The sequence below is a fragment of the Coregonus lavaretus genome (assembly GCF_964263955.1).
Source record: "Coregonus lavaretus genome assembly, chromosome: 1".
In the NCBI taxonomy this organism is placed as follows: Eukaryota; Metazoa; Chordata; class Actinopteri; order Salmoniformes; family Salmonidae; genus Coregonus; species Coregonus lavaretus.
The window spans coordinates 55,883,730-55,908,308 of record NC_139988.1 but is presented as its reverse complement, the minus strand read 5'-3'; the positions used below and the strand labels follow the sequence as shown (position 1 = coordinate 55,908,308).

Here is a 24,579-nt window from a genome sequence, read left to right as displayed (position 1 = left end):
CCCCAGAGGAAGCATAAATTGGGTTTTAGCCTTCCCCGGAACAGGTTAGTTCTGAAAGATTCGTTGCCATAGAAATTGACCTGGCTAAAAGGTGAGCCACTTTCGTATGACCGGTTATCCCGAGTTGAATTCAGAGTTGACCAAAGTTACCTCGCTAACTCCGCAAACCTGCTTCATATGATACCCCTCTGTGCTCTACAGCACAAACACCAGACAATTGGTGCACTAATCTAAAAAGTAAAGGCTGTATATTCAGATTATATGGCCTATGGTGCCATTGGAGAGTAAAGGGAATCTGAATTTACAAACTATACTGAACAAAAATATAAACGCAAATTGCAACAATTTCAATTTTCAAAGATTTGACTGAGTTACAGTTCCTATAAGGAAATCAGTCAATTAAAATAGATTAGGCCCTAATCTATCAATTTCACATGACTGGGAATACAGATATGCATCTGTTGGTCACAGATACCTTAAAAAAAAGTAGGGGTGTGGATCAGAAAATCAGTCAGTATTTGGTGTGACCACCATTTGCCTCATGCAGCGTGACACATCTCCTTCGCATAGAGTTGATAAGGCTGTTGATTGTGGCCTGTGGAATGTTGTCCCACTCCTCTTCAATGGCTGTGCAAAGTTGCCGGATACTGGCGGTAACTGGAAATCAGGGATCTTTTTTTGTGTGGCTCCCTCGACGGCAGAGAGAAAAATCTAAGTTTTAAAGTAAATTTCCTGCAGTTATACACATTTTGCAATTTTATAACACATTTGTATGAAATTCTACTTATTTTGCCATGGGTCAGAGACATTTTGCAATTTTAAAGCACATTTCCTGCAATTATACACATTTTGCCATGACTTATACTATGTTAATGAAATCCGAGTGAGTGACTAACAAAACCAAACGGGGGCCCCCGGGAGGTCAAGGCCCCTGGGCACGTGCCCTGCATGCCCGGTCGGTATTCGGCCAGGATTACTACAAGTTTAGATAACCGGCTAGACTCATTTACCGATTATTTTTGTTGTTGTTAGCTAACATGGCTAATTGAATGACTGTCAATGACTGACAAAACAAGAAATAAACTGCTGATACACAACCAAATTTCAAACGTACACCTTGTATATTCTATTCTAACTCTTAACAGTAAATTGAGACCCCGACTTATGTGGCTTATGCCTGGAGCCAGCCCTGGGTATACTGTGAAGGAAGTGAGATCTACTCAGTTTTCTAAAACTAGCCAGCTTCAGTTAGCTTCACATTCCAGCTCAGGCTTCATCCGTGGCTATTGTGCGTCCGCCTGCCGCCAAATCTAGCGGCCTTGACATTTCACGTGCATGTCCCACGTGGCTAGTCCAACACCAAACTCTTAATTGAAACCATGCTGAAACATCAATACATGGGCGAGTCAGTGCCACACTTTAATTACGTATCGTTAATGCTGTCTTTGGTGTGCACAAGCAACATTTTCCCCCTACTCCTATCGATAAAAATGTTCAAATCATACGAACATTGTACTGTGCATGTAATTTAATGTGATCTGTATTTTAACATTTTATAAACATTAAACTAAAGCTCTAGTATCACTGAATGTGTATAGTCATCTTTACTTTAAAGCAACACTTTCTCTCTCTTGCTTTTCAACATCATGTACCACTAAAATTGTTCCCATAAACTGTTAATTCAGAGCTAATCTCAGTGCCATCATTCCTAAATGAAAGAACACACTGGCCATGTTCAAAGTTATATACAGTGTTCTTCAACCAACATGGGAATGCAGACTATGGGGACAAGACGGAGCACGCACAAAACAGGACGCACACTGAAAGGTCTGTAGAATTTATTATAATTCTATTAGTTTAAACAAAAAGCAACAACTACATTAATATTTACAGGTCTACATTTTCTTCTTAAAACTCTGTGACAAGTCCTCTTTGGGGGCCCATTTCAGTTTGGCCCCACGGTATAATTCCCTGTGCTGCTGCTTCAGTGCAGTGCCATTCAGAGTAACATTTCACAAGGTTGGGGAGGAGCAGCACTGGCCATGACCATAGCTTTTCCAATCATGTGCCAGGCCAGTTGACTGATAAGAGTTCTGTGCTGAGAAAGGTCAAATGAATGTGCTTACACAGGACATCTGTGGGGAGACGAGCGCCACCTGGGGATAGGAGTCATCTACAGTCACAGGTCTACAACCCAGTACAGCACAATCCAGTAGCCCGCTATAAAGAGCCAGCACACTGGGGTGTGTTCCTATAAGTCAGCTCACAACAATCCCTGCCTCCCCCTCTTTCTTTCAATCACACATCTTGTTTTTGGCCATATGTCAATAGAGCACTGGTAGTCCTCTAATAGTGGGTGCCAGAGTGCTTTAAGACTGCAGATTATAAGGAGAACCACCACAGGGCTGGAGGAGTCTCTGGGGAGTCCCATCTTGCTGCTCCACTGTACAGGCAGTCCCAAGGAGAGACTAGAGGGCCCTGCTCCTCTGTCCCCCTGGGAAAAGAGGGCACAGGGCAGACAGGACTGAAGCTGGGAAGGCTTTTAGGTGGTCAAGTCAGTAGGCCTTCGGGTGAGAGAATACTGAGGGAGCCATAGGGATAACTAGAATCAGACTGGCAGATAGCACTGAACCCTGGATGTTGTTGTTGGGGGGGGATTTGAAAACAGAATCCTTGGGGCTTGGGCGAATGTCAATGTGGCTAAACTTGTGCGTGTGAGGGGGATCCCATTCTGAGATGAGCATCCTGAGGGCTGTCTAGAATGACCCTGCTAGGCTGGAGGTGGATGGGGATGAGCATCGTTTAGTCTGGCTGGGTAAGAGAAGCTAGTGGAGAGCGTGCATGAAGCTGTCCAGGTTGTACTCTGTGTCATACTGCTGCTGGTCCCAAAGGTCCCCCAGACCGTCCAGCACGTTCTTAATGGAGGCTTTCCCTCCTGAGGATGACGACTCACCCTTATCATCCTTCCCATCCTAGACAGAGAGAGACCAGTTAGAGAGACGGAAACATATACACGTTGGACAGGCAAAAAAAAAAAAAAAAAAGGTTAAATGGATGTGTAAGTGAAAGAGTAGCATGACCATGAAGATGACCAAGAAGACGAGGAAAGAGAGAGTGCATAAGTGTGTGTACCCAAGGGAGAGCTACTGACCTTGTCCAGGGTGAAGAGGTTGAGGAGCTGGTCGGTGCCCATACTCTGCAGGTTGGCGTTCTCCTGGCTGATGACCGTGTTGGCGATGTTCATCTTGAACTTCTGCAGGCCCATGATCTTCTCTTCCAGGGTGCCCCGCGTGATCAGACGATACACATTCACCACGCGTTTCTGCAACAACAAAAAAAGACACTATTACAAATATGTCACTTTTCACTACATAGACTGCCAACTGCCAAGCCGGTGCGCATGTTTGAGATCAACTACATTGCAGTCGGCACGCACAGATTTAGTGATTCTCCGCCTCGGCATGCTCAAACTGATCCCCTCAAACACGCCATTGCCCGATTCACACTATAGGGCCGACCCAAACCGCACTGTGCTGGCCTGGATCTTTTCTTTGACATTGTCCTTTCTAGCACGGTTCCAGCAACTACGGTGGATGATTAACCAGGCCAGCCAAGTACAGCTCGGCTTGGCTCAGTAGTGTGAAAAGGGGTATGTGTGTCTATGCAGAGGCAGTAGTATACCTGTCCTATCCTGTGGGCGCGGTCCATGGCCTGTAGGTCTCTCATGGGGTTCCAGTCGTGTTCCACAAACACCACCGTGTCAGCGCCAGTCAGGTTCAGACCCAGACCACCCACATGAGTGGTGAGCAGCAGCACATCAATGGAGGGGTCATTGTTGAACCTGAAAGCGAGCGTGACCGAGCACAGGAGATAGCAAGAGGGTGAAAGAGGGGAAGAGGACCACGTGAGATGAGGCTGAGAGAAGGACAGTGCCTTTAAATCCAGATCAAATTTGTGAGTTACACAATGGGTGACATTACAGCAAAGGCACGGACTGTGCCGGAGTCTGGTGTAGCCGTCTAAGCTCCTGACTACGGACTACATATACACCCTGACGACGTGGGTTCAAGCCTCGGCTCTGCCTACTGTCTGTGCCCAATACCTGTCTCTTAAACTACTTCTAAGGTGTCCTGTCATAAAAACAATAGATGGGAGCTCCCTTCATTTTTTGGTTTGCTGGCAACACTACTAAGAGTATTCCAGTATTCCTTGTTTGACACCAACTCTTGTTTGACACCTTTCTCACCTTGAGACGATGGAGTGGCGCAGGCTCGCCTGCACGCTGCCGTCAAGTCGCAGGTAGGTGACGGTGGGCAGCTGGGGCTTGAGCAGGTCGTGCTCCACGATGTCCAGCATGCTTTTCAGCTGACAGAAGATCAGCACTCTGTGTTGGGCCACCACCACCTCTCTGCCCTCCGCTGAACCGCTGCTGCCCAGACCACAGTCCAACAACAACTGGAGGGGGGGAAGAGGGGGGAAAAAAAGCTCAGTATTACAACTTACTCACTGAGTGTTTTTATCTCTAGATGTTAAGTAGTATGGAGTTCAGAGTGTAGGCGATAGACCGATATCTGCACCTCACCCCACTACTATCCCCGTCACTGCCAGTTCTGAAGCAGAGATGGGGGGGATAGGGATAGAATGGTACCTGTGAAGGCTGAGAGGGGGTAGGGGTGGTGCGGGCTAGATTGGGTTTAAGGCATCAGCATGCTTCAGTTCGACTGGCGCCTTGCAAGTAGAACTCGGCTAGGTAAAACAAACAAGTGTGCTCGCATACTTCCTTAAGACCTTCGCTTAAAAACAAGGAAAAAGCGGAAATAGTACTGTTTGTCAATTTTGAGATGCCGTAGCAAGTATACTATTCCTCAAAATAGTCAAAATAAGCCAACAATAAATTGTATTTATTTTGATGTTTTTGCAGAGGAGATCTTAGTCGCACAATTTTACATGTTTGGTGCAGTATTTCTCAAGTGAAAAGATGTGCATAAAAATGATCTCTTTCGCATTAAATGACAAACACTTCATTGAAGAATCCCTACTGTTGACCAATCACAGAGGAAGGGGCATAGACTTTGGCTGCCAAATTCGGCTTGCCTCGAGAAAACTATTTTGTGCACGAACAACCCTTTAGTGTAGTGCAGTGTTTCTTAATCCTGGTCCTTGGGACCCCAAGGTTTTGGTTTTTGCCCTAGCACTACACAGCTGATTCAAAATGATCAACTTATCATCAAGCTTTGAATCAGGTGCGTAGTGCTAAGGAAAAAACTGAACTGTGTACCCCTTTGGATGCCAGGACCAGGATTAAGAAACACTGGTGTAAGAAATGGGGAATGAGTGGTACCCAGAGGTAAGGTATAGGGGTAGAGTGGTACCTGTTTGAGGGCTGAGAGTTTAGGCGAATGCTGGATGTCTCGGAGGCTGGAGTGTTGTGCTGCCAGCTGGTCTGTGATGCGCTTGTACTCAGGGTGCTGTGGCAGCAGTACCAGGCCTGGGTGGTTACACAGCTTCCTCAAGTACTGCAGAGCCTGGAGAGGGAAGAGGACGTTAACATAAGTACCAAGTATGGTATACACACAGACTTAACATTTCAATGCATTCACATGTGTGAGAAGCTCAGTGGAGAAAAAAGCCCCTTTCATGGTCAGGGACAATCCAAAAACTACAAAGGCAGTCACATACATTGTGTGTGTGAGGCAGTCACATACATTGTGTGTGTGTGTATGTGTGTGTATGTGTGTATGGGTATGTGTGTGTGTGTGTGTGTGTGTGTGTGTGTACCTGGAACACGTGGCCCGTGGCCTTCAGCTTGGGCTTCTCCTCCTCCTGGGTGGAGGCTGTAGAGATGGTGTCCTCCACACCGACCTTGGCCCGGGACTTGGCAAAGTCCTCATACAGCTGAACCTGCAGACAGAGAGACAGACACAGAGAGAGAATGTTTGAGGGGATCAGTTTGAGCAATGGGAGGCACAGAATTGCTAATCTAAAATCACAATGAGTAGTTATTTGGGATGAACTGTGATTTGTAGATCAGTGATTCTACATAGTCCATCTGCAATGTAGTCAACATCAAATACGCACACAGATTGTATGTATACAACAAGCTACAGACGAGGCTTTCATTTAATGGATTGAAACATTAAGATTTGTTGCAGCCTCAGCCTTAGTTTCTATGGTGACTAGAAAGTGGAATACACACAAGCGAATGCTCTTCTCTTCTTATGAAGATGGCATCTACATGGCGTTATAAGTGTTTCAAAGATCCTCTATGTGGTGTACCTGTAGAGGGCTGAGGTTGCAGTAGTAGTCCTGGATGATCTTGGGGGGCAGGTCCTGCAGCACGTCCTTCTTCATCCTCCTCAAGAGGAAGGGCAGAACCTGGCGATGCAGCGCCTCCATGGCCAGCACCCCTGGAGGGGAACACCGTCATTACAAGATACTAACACCACTGTCAGTGTGAGTGGGGGGGAATCCCCCCAATTGTCAAAATGTTGGGGAATAAGATATTTGAAAGTCTAGGTTTGACATAAAACAGGTCATCAATTACTGTTCCAAAAAAAATATGTTAATGAAGGGAAGAAAAAATAAAGTCCGATATTTTACCCAATGGTGTCGTTCTAAAATGCCTATAGGAACACCGCTATCTTAAAAGCGCAGGGCATGTTTTTCGTATTTCAGGAATCATTAGTTGTACAGCAATGATATACATATGAGAAAGCTAAAGTCTACCTATCCATTGATGTAAATATATCCCCCGTCTGAATCCCAGTTCGTCCATTAGACAGCAGTAGATCGATCACGTGTCTTGGCCACTTGAAAGTTGCATCTGGTTTGGGTAGCGAGTCACTGTGCCAAAATGGCTGAACGGATTTTCAAGCCTGACATCTTAAAATGACCCTAGCTATTAGACACAAAGGATGTACCCTTTCCATGCACACGAAATGTCTGCACTTTTGGTGACTTGACCTACATTGCATACTCTTAAGAATATGACCATAGCGCATGATTTATGGCAGTGGGGGGGGGGGGGGGGGGTTTATGACATTGCCAGCAGTAAGAATTGAGTTTAATTTCCAAAAAGACCAGGGCTGTACCTTTCAAATGAAAATGCTTTAACAGGTTAAAGGACCAAAGAGTTGTCCGCATCGGGTTACAATTTTTGCCATGGAAAATAGAGTATTGCAATATCACGAGACTGATATCCTCACAACCTATTCCTAGTGCCAAATGAACCAGATCCAGCTTCCGTGCACTCATTGTTAGGCACTCAGGGCTGATGACCACACCAAAATTAGATCTTACCGGCCTCCTGCTCGCGCGACGAGCTCTTGGCGTCACGGCTGGCCAGGATGGGCTTGCCGTAGCGGGCAGCAAACTGGCGTTCTGTGCCCAGGAAGCCGGGCATGAGGAAGTCAAAGAGCGACCACAGCTCCAGAACATTATTCTGAGGAGAGGTGGAAGAAGGAGAGACAGAGAGCGAGTTGTATTAGACTGAAATAAATGCTGAGATTTACAAGTATTCTGAATGCTTGGGCTGAACTCATCTAACAGAAGTCTACAGCAGCAGAGTAGACAATAAGCATCCACAATCTGGCCTACATCACCACTATTGTCACAGGCTTGGCATAATGTCCTTATTTCATTTCATCCACTAATACACCTGTCAATGGAAAACCAATAACTCCAACCACCCCACAGAGTGGAGGAACTGGAATCATTAGGCCAGAATAGAGAAATGATTAGGCAAGATTCATCTAATGCAGTGAGCACAGAACAGGCTCAAGAGGATCATGGTCTTACATTAAAGATTAGTACCAAAGTGCCAAAACAAAAACACTGCAAGTGTGTTAGCAACTTAAAATCAGATGCATTTCCACTGCAGAAGCCTTTGCTCATTCTTCACAGACTAAAATTGGAAAAAGTTTCATGCCCCCACCTGGATGGGCGTTCCTGATAGGATAACTCGGAAGTTGGCCGCCAACTGCTTTATGGCTTTTGAGAGCTTGGTCTTCCCGTTCTTGATCACATGGCCCTCGTCGAGGATACAGTAATTGAAATGTATATTCCTAAAAAAATTATTTATACATATGTTATTTATAAAATCACTTATCCAGCCTTCCAAAGAAGATATATTTTGTTCTATGGCAATATATATATATATATATAAATAAATAAATAAATAAATAAATAACCTAAAAAAGTCAATGTCGTTCCGTACAACATCGTAAGAGGCTACTACCAGGTTGTGCTTTTTCACTTGATGCTGTAACCTGCAATACAAAAAACAAGATATCATGAAATATTTTTACGTGAATAATTGAAACAAATGATGCTGTGTTCTCCTACACAATGTCTCTGTGGTGGAATCATGTGTATGTTTGGGTGGGTCAGGGTTGGTAAAGGGGTCTTACCGTGCTCGCTCTGTAGGGGGTCCCGTGTAGTGCAGGGGGTTCAGGTACTCTTTGGTGCAGAACTTGCCCACCTCGTCCACCCAGTGACCTGTCAGGGTGGGGGGGCACACCACCAGAGAGGGCAGGGGGGTGCTGTCTGCCGCCTTGGTTTTGGCATACTCCTGCACCCTGCACACAATGTAACAATTAATATGACAACTCCTTTAACAACAGAGGAGCCTCTCCAATGTGCTGAAGGCGTACAGTTGAAAGTCAAACTGTGGGCGCATTCCAGGACGACTACATTGCAGTTGCCTGCCAGATTTCACAACGCCTGGATAGGTATTTAGTAGGGATGTAACAATTCACTGACACGCATCGGTCCCCGATTCAAACGTTTAAGATACAATTGCGTTGGTCCGTGAACCCCAAACTGATCCAAATGTAGCATGCATCGGTCAGAACATCTATTCAAACGTTACGAATCGCCGGTTCAAATTATTTATTTTGCTCATATAATATTCTTTCTACCCTCCAAAAATACCTTTAATCTTCTGTGACAACTGATGTGTCCTCTCCTTCAGTGTGAAACTGCATGTGACCAGGGCTCCAAATAGAAATGAAAAATTAAAGAAAAAAGAAAAGAAAAAAAATTGGTAGCACTGGTGCATTTAGGAGCACCAGAAAATATTTAAGTGACAACTAACAAATATATAAAGATAACTTTATTCCATTACTCAACAATATGAAAGCAGGTCTAATTAAATGGAATAATCTTACCATAAATCTTACAGGTAGAATAAACCTCTTTAGAATGGCATGGCTCCCCAAGTTTTTGTATTTATTTTCAGTAATACCAATTACCCCACCGAAGACATTCTTTCAAAAGTATACTCTGTCATAAGACTTTATATGGCAAATAAAATTACTAGAATAAAAAAACGTTTTACATCTTCCTAAGTCTGAGGGTGGTTTTAACCTTCCAGACTTGGAATTGTATCAACAAGCTACCCAAGACTTTTACTTGCAACATACAGTGCCTTGCAAAAGTATTCATCCCCCTTGGCGTTTTTCCTATTTTGTTGCATGTAATTTAAATGGATTTTTATTTGGATTTCATGTAATGGACATACACAAAAGAGTCCAAATTGGTGAAGTGAAATGAAAAAAATTAGTTAAAAAAAATTATTAAAAAATAAATAGCGGAAAAGTGGTGCGTGCATACGTATTCACCCCCTTTGTTATGAAGTCCCTAAATAAGATCTGGTGCAACCAATTACATTCAGAAGTCACATAATTAGTTAAATAAAGTCCACTTGTGTGCAATCTAAGTGTCACATGATCTCAGTATATATATATATATATATATATATATATATATACACACACAATGTTCTGAAAGGCCCCAGAGTTTGCAACACCACTAAGCAAGGGGAACCACCAAGCAAGCGGCACAATGAAGACCAAGGAGCTCTCCAAACAGGTTAGGGACAAAGTTGTGGAGAAGTACAGATCAGGGTTGGGTTATAAAAAAATATCCGAAACTTTGAACATCCCACGGAGCACCATTAAATCCATTATTTAAAAAATTGAAAGAATATGGCACCACAACAAACCTGCCAAGAGAGGGCCACCCACCAAAACACACAGACCAGGCAAGGAGGGCTTTAATCAGAGAGGCAACCAAGAGACCAAAGATAACCCTGAAGGAGCTGCAAATTGATTGGAGTATCTGTCTATAGGACCACTTTAAGCCGTACACTCCACAGAGCTGGGCTTTACGGAAGAGTGGCCAGAAAAAAGCCATTGCTTAAAGAAAAAATTAGCAAACACGTTTGGTGTTAACCAAAAGTCATGTGGGAGACTCCCCAAACATATGGAAGAAGGTACTATGGTCAGATGAGACTAAAATTGAGCATTTTGGCCATCAAGGAAAACGCTATGTCTGGCGCAAACCCAACACCTCTCATCACCCCTAGAACACCGATGTTTTTCATCGGCAGGGACTGGGAAACTAGTCAGAATTGAAGGAATGATGGATGGCGCTAAATACAGGGACATTGAGGGAAACCTGTTTCAGTCTTCCAGAGATTTGAGACTGGGACAGAGGTTCACCTTCCAGCAGGACAATGACCCTAAGCATACTGCTAAAGCAACACTTGAGTGGTTTAAGGGGAAACATTTAAATATGTCTTGGAATGGCCTAGTCAAAGCCCAGACCTCAATCCAATTGAGAATCTGTGGTATGAATTAAAGATTGCTGAACATCAGCGGAACCTGTCCAACTTGAAGGAGCTGGAGCAGTTTTGCCTTGAAGAATGGGCAAAAATCCCAGTGGCTAGATGTGCCAAGCTTAAAGAGTCATACCCCAAGAGACTTGCAGCTGTAATTGCTGCAAAAGGTGGCTCTACAAAGTATTGACTTTGGAGGGGTGAATAATTATGCACGCTCAAGTTCTGTTTGTCTTATTTCTTGTTTGTTTCACGCCATTTTTTGGGGGGCATCTTCAAAGTGGTAGGCATGTTGTGTAAATCAAATGATACAAACCAATTTTAATTCCAGGTTGTAAGGCAACAAATTGAAGATGCACATGCTCATCCCCAGAATATTTTTACGTGTCTATTTTCAAAAAAGGATCAAGCTAAGAACCAATATTACTCCCTAAAAACAACCTTATGGAACAATCCTTGGATAGCTTTTCAGAATTCACCGATAAATTGGTCCACATGCAAAATTAAAGGCATAAATGACTTGGTAACAGAAAACACATTTATTTCCATGACAGAATTAAAAAGCAATTTTGGACTGACCAATATAGATTCACTTAAACATTACACATCATGAAAATCATCAGAGCAACCTGGAGGGAACCTTATTTGAGTCAGAAAAGGATGTTCATATGATAGGGAAAGTATACAAAACCATGCAGAGAGCCTATCCAACTGACAATCTCTTAGATAAAAATATAAACTATTGGAACCAAGACTTAAAAAGAACTGATGATGGCAAAAGATTATATACATTTGCAAAAATTTCTAAAAACCTGTTTTTGTTTCGTCATTATGGGGTAGTGTGTAGATTGATGAGGGGGAAAAAACAATTTAATCAATTTTGTGATATACAGGGAAAGATGGATAATTTCATAACGAGGACAGCAATCACTTTTGCAAAGCACACTGCATGGCCAAAGCCAGAGGAGAAGAGATCACTCCGCAAAAACTTCCAAACGGTCAAAACCATTCGATTTTGAAATGGGGGTGAAATCCAAAGTTGTTGTGCTATATATTCATTGGCTATGTGATAGCTAATTTGTAAATGATAAATATTGACACATTACTAGCGCAAACACATAATCTGCAAAAATTGAAAGTTAATTAGTGGGTGATGTTACAAGTTCTGTATTTGTATTTATTATGGATCCCCATTAGCTGCTGCCAAGGCAACATTACATTCAGATTTCACAACACGTTGTGTGCGCACAGGCCCCTACTCCACCACTACCACATATCTACAATACAAAATCGATGTGTAAGTGTGTGTATAGTGCGTATGTTATCATGTGTGTATGCATGTGTCTATGTTTGTGTTGCTTCACAGTCCCCGCTGTTCCATAAGGTGTATTTTTATCCGTTTTTTAAATCTAATTTTACTGCTTACATCAGTTGATGTGGAATAGAGTTCCATGTAGTCATGGCTCTATGTAGTACTGTGCACCTCCCATAGTCTGTTCTGGACTTGGGGACTGTGAAGAGACCTCGTGGCATGTCTTGTGGGTATGCATGGGTGTCTGAGCTGTTCAAACAGACAGCTCGGTGCATTCAACATTAAGTCAATCTCTCCTCCACTTTCAGCCAGGAGAGATTGACATGCATGTTATTAATGTTAACTCTCTGTGTACATCCAAGGTCCAGCCATGCTGCCCTGTTCTGAGCCAATTGAAAAACATTGAAGTCCCTTTTTGTGGCACCTGACCACACGACTGAACAGTAGTCCATGTGCGACAAAACTAGGGCCTGTAGGACCTGTTTTGTTGATAGTGCTGTTAAGAAGGTAGAGCAGTGCTTTATTATGGACAGACATCTCCGCATCCTAGCTACTGTTGTATCAATATGTTTTGACCATGACAGATAATTAGTGTGGGGGACAAAAAACAGGCTACATTGACCCCCTAATCTGGTAGTGGGGTGGTAGATGCCTGGTCTCCTTTATGGCTCAGCTGCCTACTTAGCTCATACACATGTATAATTCCCCACACAAAGGCCCCGTTCATGAGCTCCATATCAGCAGCAGATTTTAATATATAATTGAAACTGAAATGTGTTTATTCAACAAATGTTAGTGCATTGAATCGTATCGCATCGTTCTCTAATCAAACCGAATCGCTTCAAACTAAAACGTATCGTTCCTGTATCTTATTGGAGCCCATGTATCTAGATACGTATTGAATTGTCTTGAAAGGGAAAGATGCACATCCCTAGTATTTAGCATATCAGCTTACCACATTATGACATAGCAATCTGCAGTTGCAACCATTGGTTGATAAATGCAGCACAACTGCAATATAGTCGGCCTGGAACGTGACTAGTGTGTGGTCATGCAGTTCAGTACCTGAGGTAGTGGTCCCCAGCCAGGATGCAGATGGACTGCAGGGTCTTGCCCAGGCCCATGTCATCACAGAGGATACCGTGCAGCTTGTACTTGTTCAGGAAGGACAGCCAGTTCACTCCGTCCTGGAGAGATCAAAGTTATTGAAACGGTCCATCAACAACTCATTTTAATAACCTTGTCAATCACATTTTACATACTAGCTATGACAGAGCAGACAATGATGGGATGCAATGAGCTGTTGCACTGCGTTTTGGGGGAGTCAAAGGATTCACACAAACATCTTTACTGTGCTGATATTGTGCATATGAGGTTGACTACATAGCAGTCGGACTGCACAAATCACTGATCTTCAAATCACTTTGTATCCCAAACAACTAATCAAAACACGCTGAACGTCACAGTGGCATGCTTGTTCTGCACCAGTCTAGTCTAGTCTAGTCTAGTCTATGCTGGGTGTAGCCCTATCCTGTGTTGACCAGCAGAGAGGTTTTATCCCAATACTCTGCAGGGTTCCATTATACTAGAGAGATGGATGTTGGGCTCAGCAGGATACCAGCACAGTATACAAGCCCATCAATTCCACAATTCTTTATTTGTTCTGTCCAAAAGCCATTTGTCAGCAGAAGCTACCCTCCTCCCTGCAGCATTTAAAAGCAAACCCTTTTTGTAGAGCCTAGCAGAAAACAATGAGACTAAAGCGCTGAATAGATAACACTATTTACCATTCATTTTTATTGGGCACAAAATAATCTGAAACATCCTAAATGAATTGCAAATATATCCAACAAGTTTCTATTAGGTTTTATAGTAAATATTTATGGGTTTTATAGTAAAGACATGTAATTTAACTGTAAAAATGTATTACGTTTTAATGTGCCATGAACACAACCAGTCATGTTGTCATCTGATTGTCAAACAAATCACTTCAAAAAGTAGGTTATCTTTGCACGTTCATCCAAAATATTTACAGCATCTGAACAGTGCACCCACCAACTTCCCTTGCAAGTGGCTAAAACGACCATATCTCACCGGAGAAAGCACCTGAGCAAGCGAAACAGCTGACTTTTGTCCAGACAGCATCAGATAGATGGGCTACACATACATGTCTCTGCCACGATGCAAAAGTATTTAAAAACATTAAAATATAAAAAAACAGCAATACATATTTTATTTTTTACAAAACATTTAATTTCTTTATTTTCTCTGCCCTGCTCTGAAAGTGCCTCATTACTGCACCTTAATGTCAATGAAAGTCACGTTTGCAATCATATTGCGTGAAATATTGCACGAGAACTCGGTCAGGGTGGAATTGTCAATTATTACACGGAACAAAAATATGAAAGCAACATGTAAAGTGTTGGTTCCATGTTTCATGAGCTGAAATAAAAATAGCCCAGAAATGTGTTTACATCCCTGTTACTGAGAATTTCTACTTTGCCAAAATAATCCATCCACCCGACAGGTGTATCATATCAAAAAGCTGATTAAACAGTATGATCATTACACATGTGCACCTTGTGCTGGGGACGATAAAAGGCCACTAAAATGTGCCACAGATGTCTCAAGTTTGAGGGAGCATGCAATTGGCATGCTGACTGCAGGAATGTCCTCCAGAGCTGTAACCGACTTCAGTGGGCAAATTCTCACCTTCAATGGCCACTGGAAAAGTGTGCTCTTCATGGATTTCAACTGTACCGGGCAGATGGCAGACTCTGTGGCTATGGCGTTGTGTGGACGAGCGGTTTGCTGATGTCAACGTTGTGAACAGAGTGCCCCATGGTTGTGGTGGGGTTATGGTATGGGCAGGCATAAACTACGGACAACGAACACAATTGCATTTTATCAACGGAAATGTGAATGTACCGAGGTACTATGACGAGGCCCATTGTCGTGCCATTCATCCACTGCCATCACCTCATGTTTCAGCGTCCTGCATACTCAGACATGTCACCCATTGAGCATGTTTTGGATGCTCTGGATCAACGAGTATGACCATGTTCCAGTTCCCGCCAATATTCAGCAACTTCGCACAGCCATTGAAGAAGACAAAATTCACAATCAACAGCCTGATCAACTTTATGTGAAGGAGATGTGTCGCACTGCATGAGGCAAATGGTGGTCACACCAGATACTGATTGGTTTTCTGATCCACGCCCCTACTTTTTTGAACAGTATCTGTGACCAACAGATGCATATCTGTATTCCCAGTCATGTGAAATTCGTAGATTAGGGCCTAATGAATTTATTTCAATTGACGGATTTCCTTATATGAACTGTAACTCTTCGAAATTGTTGCATTTATATTTGTTCAGTGTACCTAATTATTTATTTAAGACGGTAAATCCCTCTTGATAAACTGGGTAAATCAAGATGACGCCTAGACCTACTTACAATACAGGTGAATGCATATTCAATAAAAAAAAAAACTCAATCTACACACAACATCCCACAATGACAAAGCGAAAACAGTTTTTTTTTTTTTTTTTTTTTGGGGGGGGATTTATTAATAAAAAAAACTGAAATACCTTATTTACATAAGTATTCAGACCCTTTGCTATGAGACTCAAAATTGAGCTCAGGTGCATCCCGTTTCCATTGATCATCCTTGAGCTGTTTCTACAACTTGGAGTCCACCTGTGGTAAATTCAATTGATTGGACATGATTTGGAAAGGCACACACACCGGTCTATATAAAAGGTCCCACAGTTGACAGTGCATGTCAGAGCAAAAACCATGCCATGAGGTCGAAGGAATTGTCCGTAGAGCTCCGAGACAGGATTGTGTCGAGGCACAGATCTAGGGAAGGGTAACAAAACATTTCTGCAGAATTGAAGGTCCCCAAGAACACAGTAGCCTTCATCATTCTTAAATGGTAGAAGTTTGGAACCACCAAGACTCTTCCTAGAGCTGGCCGCCCGGCCAAACTGAGCAATCGGGGGAGAAGGGCCTTGGTCAGGGAGGTGACCAAGAACCCAATGGTCACTGACAGAGCTCCAGAGTGCCTCTGGAGATGGGAGAACCTTCCAGAAGGACAACCATCTCTGCAGCACCACCAAATCAGGCCTTTATGGTAGAGTGGCCAGATTTACTGAGGAGTGGCATCAAAGGCACGACAGCCTGCTTGGAGTTTGCCAAAAGGCACCTAAAGGACTCTCAGACCACGAGAAACAATATTCTCTGGTCTGATGAAACCAAGATTGAACTCTTTAGCCTGAATGCCAAGCGTCACTTCTGGAAGAAACTAGGCACCGCTAATCACCTAGCCAATACCATGCCTTCGGTGAAGCATGGTGGTGGCAACGTCATGCTGTGGGGATGTTTTTCAGCGGCAGGGACTGGGAGACTAGTCAGGATCAAGGGAAAGATGAAAAGGAGCAAAGTACAGAGAGATGCTTGATGAAAACCTGCTCCAGAGCACTCAGGACCTCAGACTGGGGCGAAGGTTCAACTTCCAACCGGACAACGACCCTAAGCACACAGCCAAGACAACGCAGGAGTAGCTTCGGGACAAGTCTCTGAATGTCCTTGAGTGGACAAGTCTCTGAATGTCCTTGAGTGGGCCAGCCAGTGCCTGGACTTGAACACGAAAATAGCTGTGCAGCAACACTCCCCCATCCAACCTGACAGACCTTGAGAGGATCTGCAGAGAAGAATGGGAGAAACTCCCCAAATACAGGTGTGCCAAGTTTGTAGTGTCAGACTCCAGGCTGTAATCGCTGCCAAAGGTGCTTCAACAAAGTACTGAGTAAAGGGTCTGAATACTAATGTAAATGTTTTTGCTTTGTCATGTGTAGTCCTCCCACTACGACATGTCAGGAAAGCATTCAGATTGAAATAAAAGATCAAGTGCAAGGTGATGAGATTGATGCGCCTTTCCAATAAATATGCGCCGGCTGTAGCTTGCAGTAGTTTGACACTGCACCTATAGTCAAGGGCCAATAGCCGATAGACTAGGAAAGGGCTAATAGCGGTTCTACTGATTATTGATCCATCTCTAAAACACACATATAGAAACATGTGTAAACAAACACAGAAAAGTAAAAAGATAGACATGTAAACACAGATTTGTAAACACACCTGCTGATACTTGCGGAGCTCGGCCTGGATGGGCACAGGGATCTTGTAGTTCTCCAGCTTCCTGCCGTCAAGCAGCTGCTCCAGAAAGTGACGCTCTCTGGCCTTTTGGCGAATCAGATCGTCCGACATGGTGGGAGGGTCCGGGATACCCGCCTAAAAAAAATAATAATAAATAGGACTTAAAACTCATACCCTTCTCACACCACTAAGCCGAACCAAGCCCAACTGTACTTCGCTGGCCTGGTTTAGCATCCACCATAGTTGCTGGAACCTTGCTGGAAAGGACAATGAGAAAATAAAATATCTGAGTGCAATACGAATGGGCACAGCACGAGTGTGAAAAGGCTGTAAGATCTCTAAACAAATAATATCAGGTGCAAAAGCCAAGCCTCCTAAATATGAAATACGGGAGTCAACAATGTAAGTCTCGGTATGGAAGGTAATGACATTGAATTGTCCGGTTCTGCAGTGTGCCTGATTCATTACTCCCACTTCATCTCTGACTGAACTGAACAAATGAGCTGACAACACTTAACCGCTGACTGAGAGGTCAAAGTCGCCTTCAATCAAAATGGAAGGAGAACACACATCCTCCAAATGACCATCACATAAAATATAGGATAACAATGAGATATACTGCCTTCTACTGGTCAAAATAGAATTGACCATATTGTGCAGTAGGAAATAACACTGTAGATCAGGGGTTCTCAAACTTTTTTGGGCCGGGGACCCCTTTTGTGATAGCAAATTCATCAGGGACAACCTCATAATCAGAACAACTTGAGTGAGATAAAAATAGCATACGAGGTGTTGTACTATGACTTCCAACAGTGCATGGCCGGACGAACCAAGTCTCGGGCCCTGGGATGGAACATTTTAAAGGCCAGCCTCTTGGCATTGTAGAGAGAACTTTGCAGTGTTCAAGCAAATTTCCTGCAATTTTACACATTGTGTGTCATGGGGCAGAGATTGTTTGTTGTTGCAACTTCAAAACCAATATCCTGCAATACTACACATTTTGCCACGAGGCACAGATAACACCGCAGTTTTAAAGCTTAAATTACAGTGCATTTACGTAAAAATACAAGAAGTATTGAGTTAAAAAATGTAGAATTGGTGGAGTACTGTAGATACCAATATCCCTGTAAACCTCCCAGGCCCATGTTGCCCAGGGTTAAGAAATGATACAGTGCATTTGGAAAGGATTCAGACCCCTAGACTTTTTCCACATTGTTAAGTTAGCCTTATTCTAAAATTGTTTAATTTTTAAATCTACACACAATACCCCAAAATGACAAAGCAAAAACAAGTTTAGAATTTTTTGGCAAATGTATTAAAAATAAAAAACTGAAATACCTTATTTACATAAGTTTTCAGACCCTTTGCTATGGCACTCAAAATTGATCTCAGGTGCATTCTGTTTCCATTGATCATCTTTGAGATGTTTCTACAACTTGATTGGAGTCCACCTGTGGTAAATTCAATTGATTGGTCCCACAGTTGACAGTGCATGTCAAAAACCAAGCCATGAGGTCGAAGGAATTGTCCGTAGAGCTCAGAGACAGGATTGTGTCAAGGCACAGATCTGGGGAAGGGTACCAAAACAGCACTCCATCAATCAGGCCTTTATGGTAGAGTGGCCAGACAGAAGCCACTCCTCAGTAAAAAGGCACATGACAGCCCGCTTGGAGTTTGGCAAAAGGCACCTAAAAGGACTCTCAAACCATGAGACAAGATTCTCTGGTCTGATAAAACCAAGATTGAACTCTTTGGCCTGAATGCCAACCGTCACGTCTGGAGGAAACCTGGCACCATCCCTACGGTGAAGCATGGTGGTGGCAGCATCATGCTGAGGGGATGTTTTTCAGCGGCAGGGACTGGGAGACTAGTCAGGATCGAGGGAAAGATAAACAGAGCAAAGTATCCAGAGATTCTTGATGAAAACCTGCTCCAGAGCGCTCAGGACCTCAGACTGGGGCGAAGGTTCACCTTCCAACAGGACATCTTCCCTATGCACACAGCCAAGACAACGCAGGAGTGGCATCGGGAAAAGTCTCTGAATGTCAATGAGTGGCCCAGCCAGAGCCTGGACTTGAACCCGATCGAACATCTCTGGAGAGACCTGAAAATAGCTGTGCAGCGACGCTCCCCATTCAACCTGACAGAGCTTGAGAGGATCTGCAGAGAACAGGAGAAACTCCCCAAATACAGGTGTGCCAAGCTTGTAGCGTCATACCAAAGAAGACTCGAGGCTGTAATCGCTGCCAAAGGTTCTTCAACAAAGTACTGAGTAAAGGGTCTGTATACCTAAGTATTTTAGTTTTTTTATTTTGAATACATTTGCAAACATTTCTAAAAACCTGTTTTTGCTTTGTCATTATGGGGTATTGTGTGTAGATTGAGGAGGGGGAAAAAACGATTGAATCCATTTTAGATTAAGGCTGTAACAAAATGTGGAAAACGCCAAGGGGTCTGAATACTTTCTGAATGCACTGTATATGGCAGATCTAGTGAATGTTTGAAATTGACTACATTGCATTCGGACTGCACAGAATCACCTGGCATGTAGTCCCCTGTAGCTCAGTTGGTAGAGCATGGCATTTGCAACGCCAGGGTTGTGGGTTCGTTTCCCACGGGGGGCCAGTATGAAAATGTATGCACTCACTAACTGTAAGTCGCTCTGGATAAGAGCGTCTGCTAAATTACTAAAATGTAAATGTAATCCCAAAAAAGCTAATAACTACTCCTAAATAAATACTTGCTCAAACGAATTTCCTTAAAACATACTGACTGTTCTGTATTGGTTTGTGTGTGTGTATACCTCCAGGGGTAGCAGGCGGATGAGGGTGGCGAAGCACTGCGTGGCCATGAAACGGACGCTGTCACTGGGGTCACTCATGCGGCCCAGCACCGGCACCACCAGCAGCACAATGTATGGCACGATGTCCACATCCAACTGCTCCATCACACCTGGGGGGGCCAAGGGGTCAAGGACAACCAACCACACGACAATGACACCCACTCCCCTGGTGTCATTACACCCATAGTGAACCTCAAATACTTTCAGTTACATCAGGTCTTGGATGGTCATGGATTCGATTCCCACTGGAGTCACATATACTTAAAGTGTATGCAAAAATGAAAACACGAAGCAAACCAAACTCTTTGGTCCTTTAAATAAATAAATGTGACTCTGGATGACAACATAATGATGTTTGTTTCCAACAGAGCTCTTTTCCTAAATAAGTTAAATCCGCTTTGTGTTTTGTTTCCTTGCCACGATACTAACGAGAATCGCTTATACTGGTATCGTCCCGGCCCTAGATAAAAGTGTCTGCTACATGGCATATAATTTTCCAACCCTATTTATAAAAAATCATATAGTATGTAGTATGGGAACATGTCTAACTGCGTGACAACGTATGAAAGATACAGGCCATGGCCTCGATGGCCCCCTCCTGCTTAGTGCTGTCCTCGATGCACCCCAGCCAGGGAAGCACGCGCTCCAGGAACAGGTGCATGGTCTCCATGGTAGCGATCTTACTGAGCACGCCCACGCAGCGCGCCGCCATGTGACGCACGGCAGTGTATGGATGCTGCAGACAGGTGAACAGGTGGGGCAGGTGCTCCAACAACTGAAATACACAAAGGGGAAGATTTGACCATCAGACAGACAATACAGTAAATGCATTCTTTAGAGACATTACACTCCAAAATCAAAGTTTGTCCGATGTTTTCATGTCAAAGTCTTCTGTCGAGAAAAACCCACGTCCCTGGACACCTGTTTTGTAGATCAATCTACATGGCACAATCCAAACACCAGCACGTTACTCCAGATACCGGTGCTCATCTTCACCATTAATTTGGGCTTGGGGCATATAGTTCGAACTACACAGCAGATGGCAAGGGATGTGGATTCATCTTGACAGACTACTTTTGAAGTCTGAAAACAAGTTTTATAATTTCCCTTTTAAATGAAAACAAGAACTTTGATAAGTCAATCTTCCACTGTGGTTTGGTAGATAGGGTAGGTGGTGTTTCTACTGGGGAGACTCCTGCATGTTCTATTACCAGAGGTTTGAGCTCAGGGGCCATGGCCCCAGCTGTGACCTCCAGGACCTGCAGTGAGTTGACCAGATCCTGGGCCGCAGCATCCCCCCTCTCCATCTGGAGCTTCCAATCTACAACACCACAGAGAAAAATTATATACATCAATATCTCTTCATTGATGACGACACACACAAGAGGTATATGAAGATACCCATCTAGAAGTGGACATGCGGGTAGCAAACAGAAATACATCTGGGTCATGTTCATTAAGCACCAAATGGACTGAAACAGGGAAGGGCTACCTGTACTTGTTCAATAAGAAACGCTCATTTTCAGTTTGCGTTTTGAAAGGTTTTCCTACAGTGATCCCAATGAACATGTCGAAGGCACTGCATCGCAGCGCTTGAGGTGTCACTACAGACCCGGGTTCATTCCCAGGCTGTTTCACAACCAGCCATGACCGGGAGTCCCATAGGGCGGCGCACAATTGGCCCAGCGTTGTTCGTGTTAGGGGAGGGTTTGGCTGGGGGGCTTTACTTGGCTCATCACGCTCTAGCAACTCCTTGTGGCGGGCCAAGCGCCTGCAGGCTGACTTCGGTCGTCAGTTGAACGGTGTTTCTTCCGACACATAGATGCAGCTGGCTTCTGGGTAAAGCTGGCAGGTGTTAAGGAGCGCGGTTTGGCGGGTCATGTTTCGGAGGACGCATGACTCTACCTTCGCCTCTCCCGAGCCCGTTGGGGAGTTGCAGCGATGAGACAAGATCGCAATTGGATATCACGAAATTGGGGAGAAAAAGGGGGTAAAAGTAAGAGCGTCTGCTAAATTACTAAAATGTCAATCTAATGAGTGTAGCATACCGATGCCTTGGTTGTCCTCCACCACAGCCTTCAGAGGTCCCACCATGGACTCCCACAGGTAGGGCAGTGACCCTGTCAGCTCCTGGCCAAAGTGCCTGGCAACCGTCATCAGCGAGAACTCTGCTCCTCTTCTCTGGACGAGGCATGGTTTTTTATTCTGAAAAAGTAAAAATAAATCATTAAAACACAGTCAACACACAGGTAAATGTTCAGGTAACCGTTTCCTCCCTCTCAGTCACCCACCTCATCAGTGTCTGTGGTGATGGTGCTGCCGGGGGGCAGTTCAGTGGTGGGTGTCTTGGGGGTTTTGGGGGTGGGGCCCCTCTTGCTGGTGATGGCAAATGCTGCCCTCTGGTGGCGGTACAGGGTGATGATGCCCTTTGTCTTATTGACCATGTGGTGCATGCATTCTTTCTCCGACACGCCGGCTAGGGAGAGAAAATAAAGTAAGTGTCAGAGGGTTTCATGTAATAGAATATATATTTCTGGCTGCTACTACCTTGTTAAGGTTAAATCTGGGTTGTATTCATCAGGCACCAAATTGAAGAACATTTACTGAAACAGGGTGGGACTACAAGAACAGTTCTTTTCTAAAACCATTATTTGGTCAACAGCAATAATATCCTATGAATCATGTTGATTCCTACTATGAAAGTATCTGCCCGTCCCGGTTTCGCTGTCGGCTGCTGTGTGAGCGAGCCACTCACTCCATCTCCCAACTGTGTGAATGGAGGAGGGAGAGATGCATTCAGATAAGCAAAAGCATATGACCGTTGCTCAAAACGCAATTGAGAGAAAAATAGTTTCCAAACAACTAATCTTCTAGTTACTGAGAGGAGAGTCACCGCTTTTATTTCTCACCTCTCAATATTGAATTCATGGTCCCACTTTACAACCGCAGTATGCTATGTAGTATGGTGTTGATGCGCCCACGGAGCAGCGCCGAGCAGAGCGTGCCATTTTCACCGATTAGGCCAACATCAAGTAGGCAAGTAGCCTAGGCCTAGCACCGTTTTGTAGGACATTACATTTACTGATTGATTAATCTATTAGCCTACATGGCTATTGAGCAACAAGACCATATTCAGAGTTAACAAATCTAGCTAAATGTTTAGTTCCCACTTCCTCAGGTGATGAATAATATTACAGGGCTCCAGACTAACATTTCCCATTTTTCCATTTGGTGGCACCAATTTATTTATTTATTTTTACAGCGCCACAGAAGAGAATTTGTATCATCTTATAAAGTCATTCAGAGTGCTTTATTAAAACGTGTAATACACTACCGAGATGGTATTCAATAAATATGTTGTTTCATCAGGCATTTGGGCTGACAATTAGGCTATTTGTTATATTTTACTGTTAAAATAGAGCTCCAGAATGGTCTGATTTATTAATATTTTTTCAATAGAGCATCTTTATGTGTACAAATATCATAGGCCAATTTATTGCAGGCTAATTCACCACCTGAGTAAGTGGAAACTCAAAACACATTAGCTAAAGTGCAAACTCTAATACTCACTGCTAGTAGCCATGTATTAAACTAACAGCAAATGTAATGTCCCAAAAAACGTTGCAGTTGTAGCCTACCGCCCAATGAGGCCTATGCAATCGCCAAAGCGCATTTCGCCTGTCTCAAAGCCATATCAAATATATTGGTTGTAAAATAGTAGCTATTGAGTTCAAAATTTAGAAATAAATTATACCTACAGAAAACAGAGATCCTCCACTCTTCAACTATGTCAATTTGATTTTAAAAACGTTATACAAATCAGAACACTTTTTTTCTCCCCGGAGCATTGTTTTTCCCCGGGAAAGGAGAGGGAGAGGCTCGCTCGACACAGCAGCAGGCCCCAGAGAAACAGGTACAGGTGCAGGCAGACACTTTCATTACATGTCTCCTGAGTGGCGCAGTGGTCTAAAGCACTGCATCGCAGTGCTAACTGTGCCACTAGAGATCCTGGTTCGAATCCAGGCTCTGTCGCAGCCGGCCGCGACCGGGAGTCTCATGGGCGGCGCACAATTGGCCCAGCGTCATCCAGGGTAGGGGAGGGAATGGCCGGCAGGGATGTAGCTCAGTTGATAGAGCATGGCGTTTGCAACGCCAGGGTTGTGGGTTCGATTCCCACGGGGGGCCAGTATAAAAAAAATATATATGTATTCACTAACTGTAAGTCGCTCTGGATAAGAGCGTCTGCTAAATGACTAAAATGTAAATGTAAAATGAGGATAATGTACTTTACCGTTTGAACAAATCATGGTTTTAGCCTTCTAAAAATTAGGATGTTTTGAGTGAGGTGACCTGTAGAATGTGCAGCTCGCACCAATGCGACCAGACATTTTTTAACTTGCACAGCCAAGTCAAAGGGTCGCAAAATGTGACTAAATGGTTGCAGTCTGGAGCCCTGATATAGCATAGGGCTGGGCCAATAAGCCGATGTACAAAGATGTTCGCAAATTGATCTCTGAAGAGCCAAAAATAAATCTGATAATTCTGGATCCTATTTTGACAGGTTGCACAATAAAATATCAAATCATGATTTACCTGGATATGTTAGATGAAATCGCTTACTTTTTGAATCATAGGCTATACCATCAG

At 43.7% G+C, this 24,579-nt stretch overlaps 1 protein-coding gene across 1 annotated transcript in view; it reads right to left on the bottom strand.

Moving 5' to 3' along the window:
• Positions 1-1,827: 1,827 nt before the first annotated feature.
• btaf1 (BTAF1 RNA polymerase II, B-TFIID transcription factor-associated) overlaps positions 1,828-24,579 on the bottom strand; it is a 72,199-nt gene continuing 49,447 nt past the window's right edge. Inside the window, exons 22-39 of the mRNA XM_084168949.1 lie at positions 22,224-22,408; positions 21,981-22,137; positions 21,144-21,253; positions 20,506-20,707; positions 19,894-20,042; positions 17,073-17,225; positions 12,996-13,117; positions 8,409-8,576; positions 8,190-8,267; positions 7,934-8,063; positions 7,300-7,441; positions 6,277-6,407; positions 5,779-5,901; positions 5,373-5,525; positions 4,247-4,455; positions 3,682-3,841; positions 3,152-3,322; positions 1,828-2,972 (exon numbers count right to left, since the gene is read on the bottom strand). Coding sequence (XP_084025075.1) covers positions 2,826-2,972; positions 3,152-3,322; positions 3,682-3,841; positions 4,247-4,455; positions 5,373-5,525; positions 5,779-5,901; positions 6,277-6,407; positions 7,300-7,441; positions 7,934-8,063; positions 8,190-8,267; positions 8,409-8,576; positions 12,996-13,117; positions 17,073-17,225; positions 19,894-20,042; positions 20,506-20,707; positions 21,144-21,253; positions 21,981-22,137; positions 22,224-22,408 — 2,690 coding nt within the window. The 3' untranslated portion in view covers positions 1,828-2,825. The remainder of the gene's footprint in view (positions 2,973-3,151; positions 3,323-3,681; positions 3,842-4,246; positions 4,456-5,372; positions 5,526-5,778; positions 5,902-6,276; positions 6,408-7,299; positions 7,442-7,933; positions 8,064-8,189; positions 8,268-8,408; positions 8,577-12,995; positions 13,118-17,072; positions 17,226-19,893; positions 20,043-20,505; positions 20,708-21,143; positions 21,254-21,980; positions 22,138-22,223; positions 22,409-24,579) is intronic.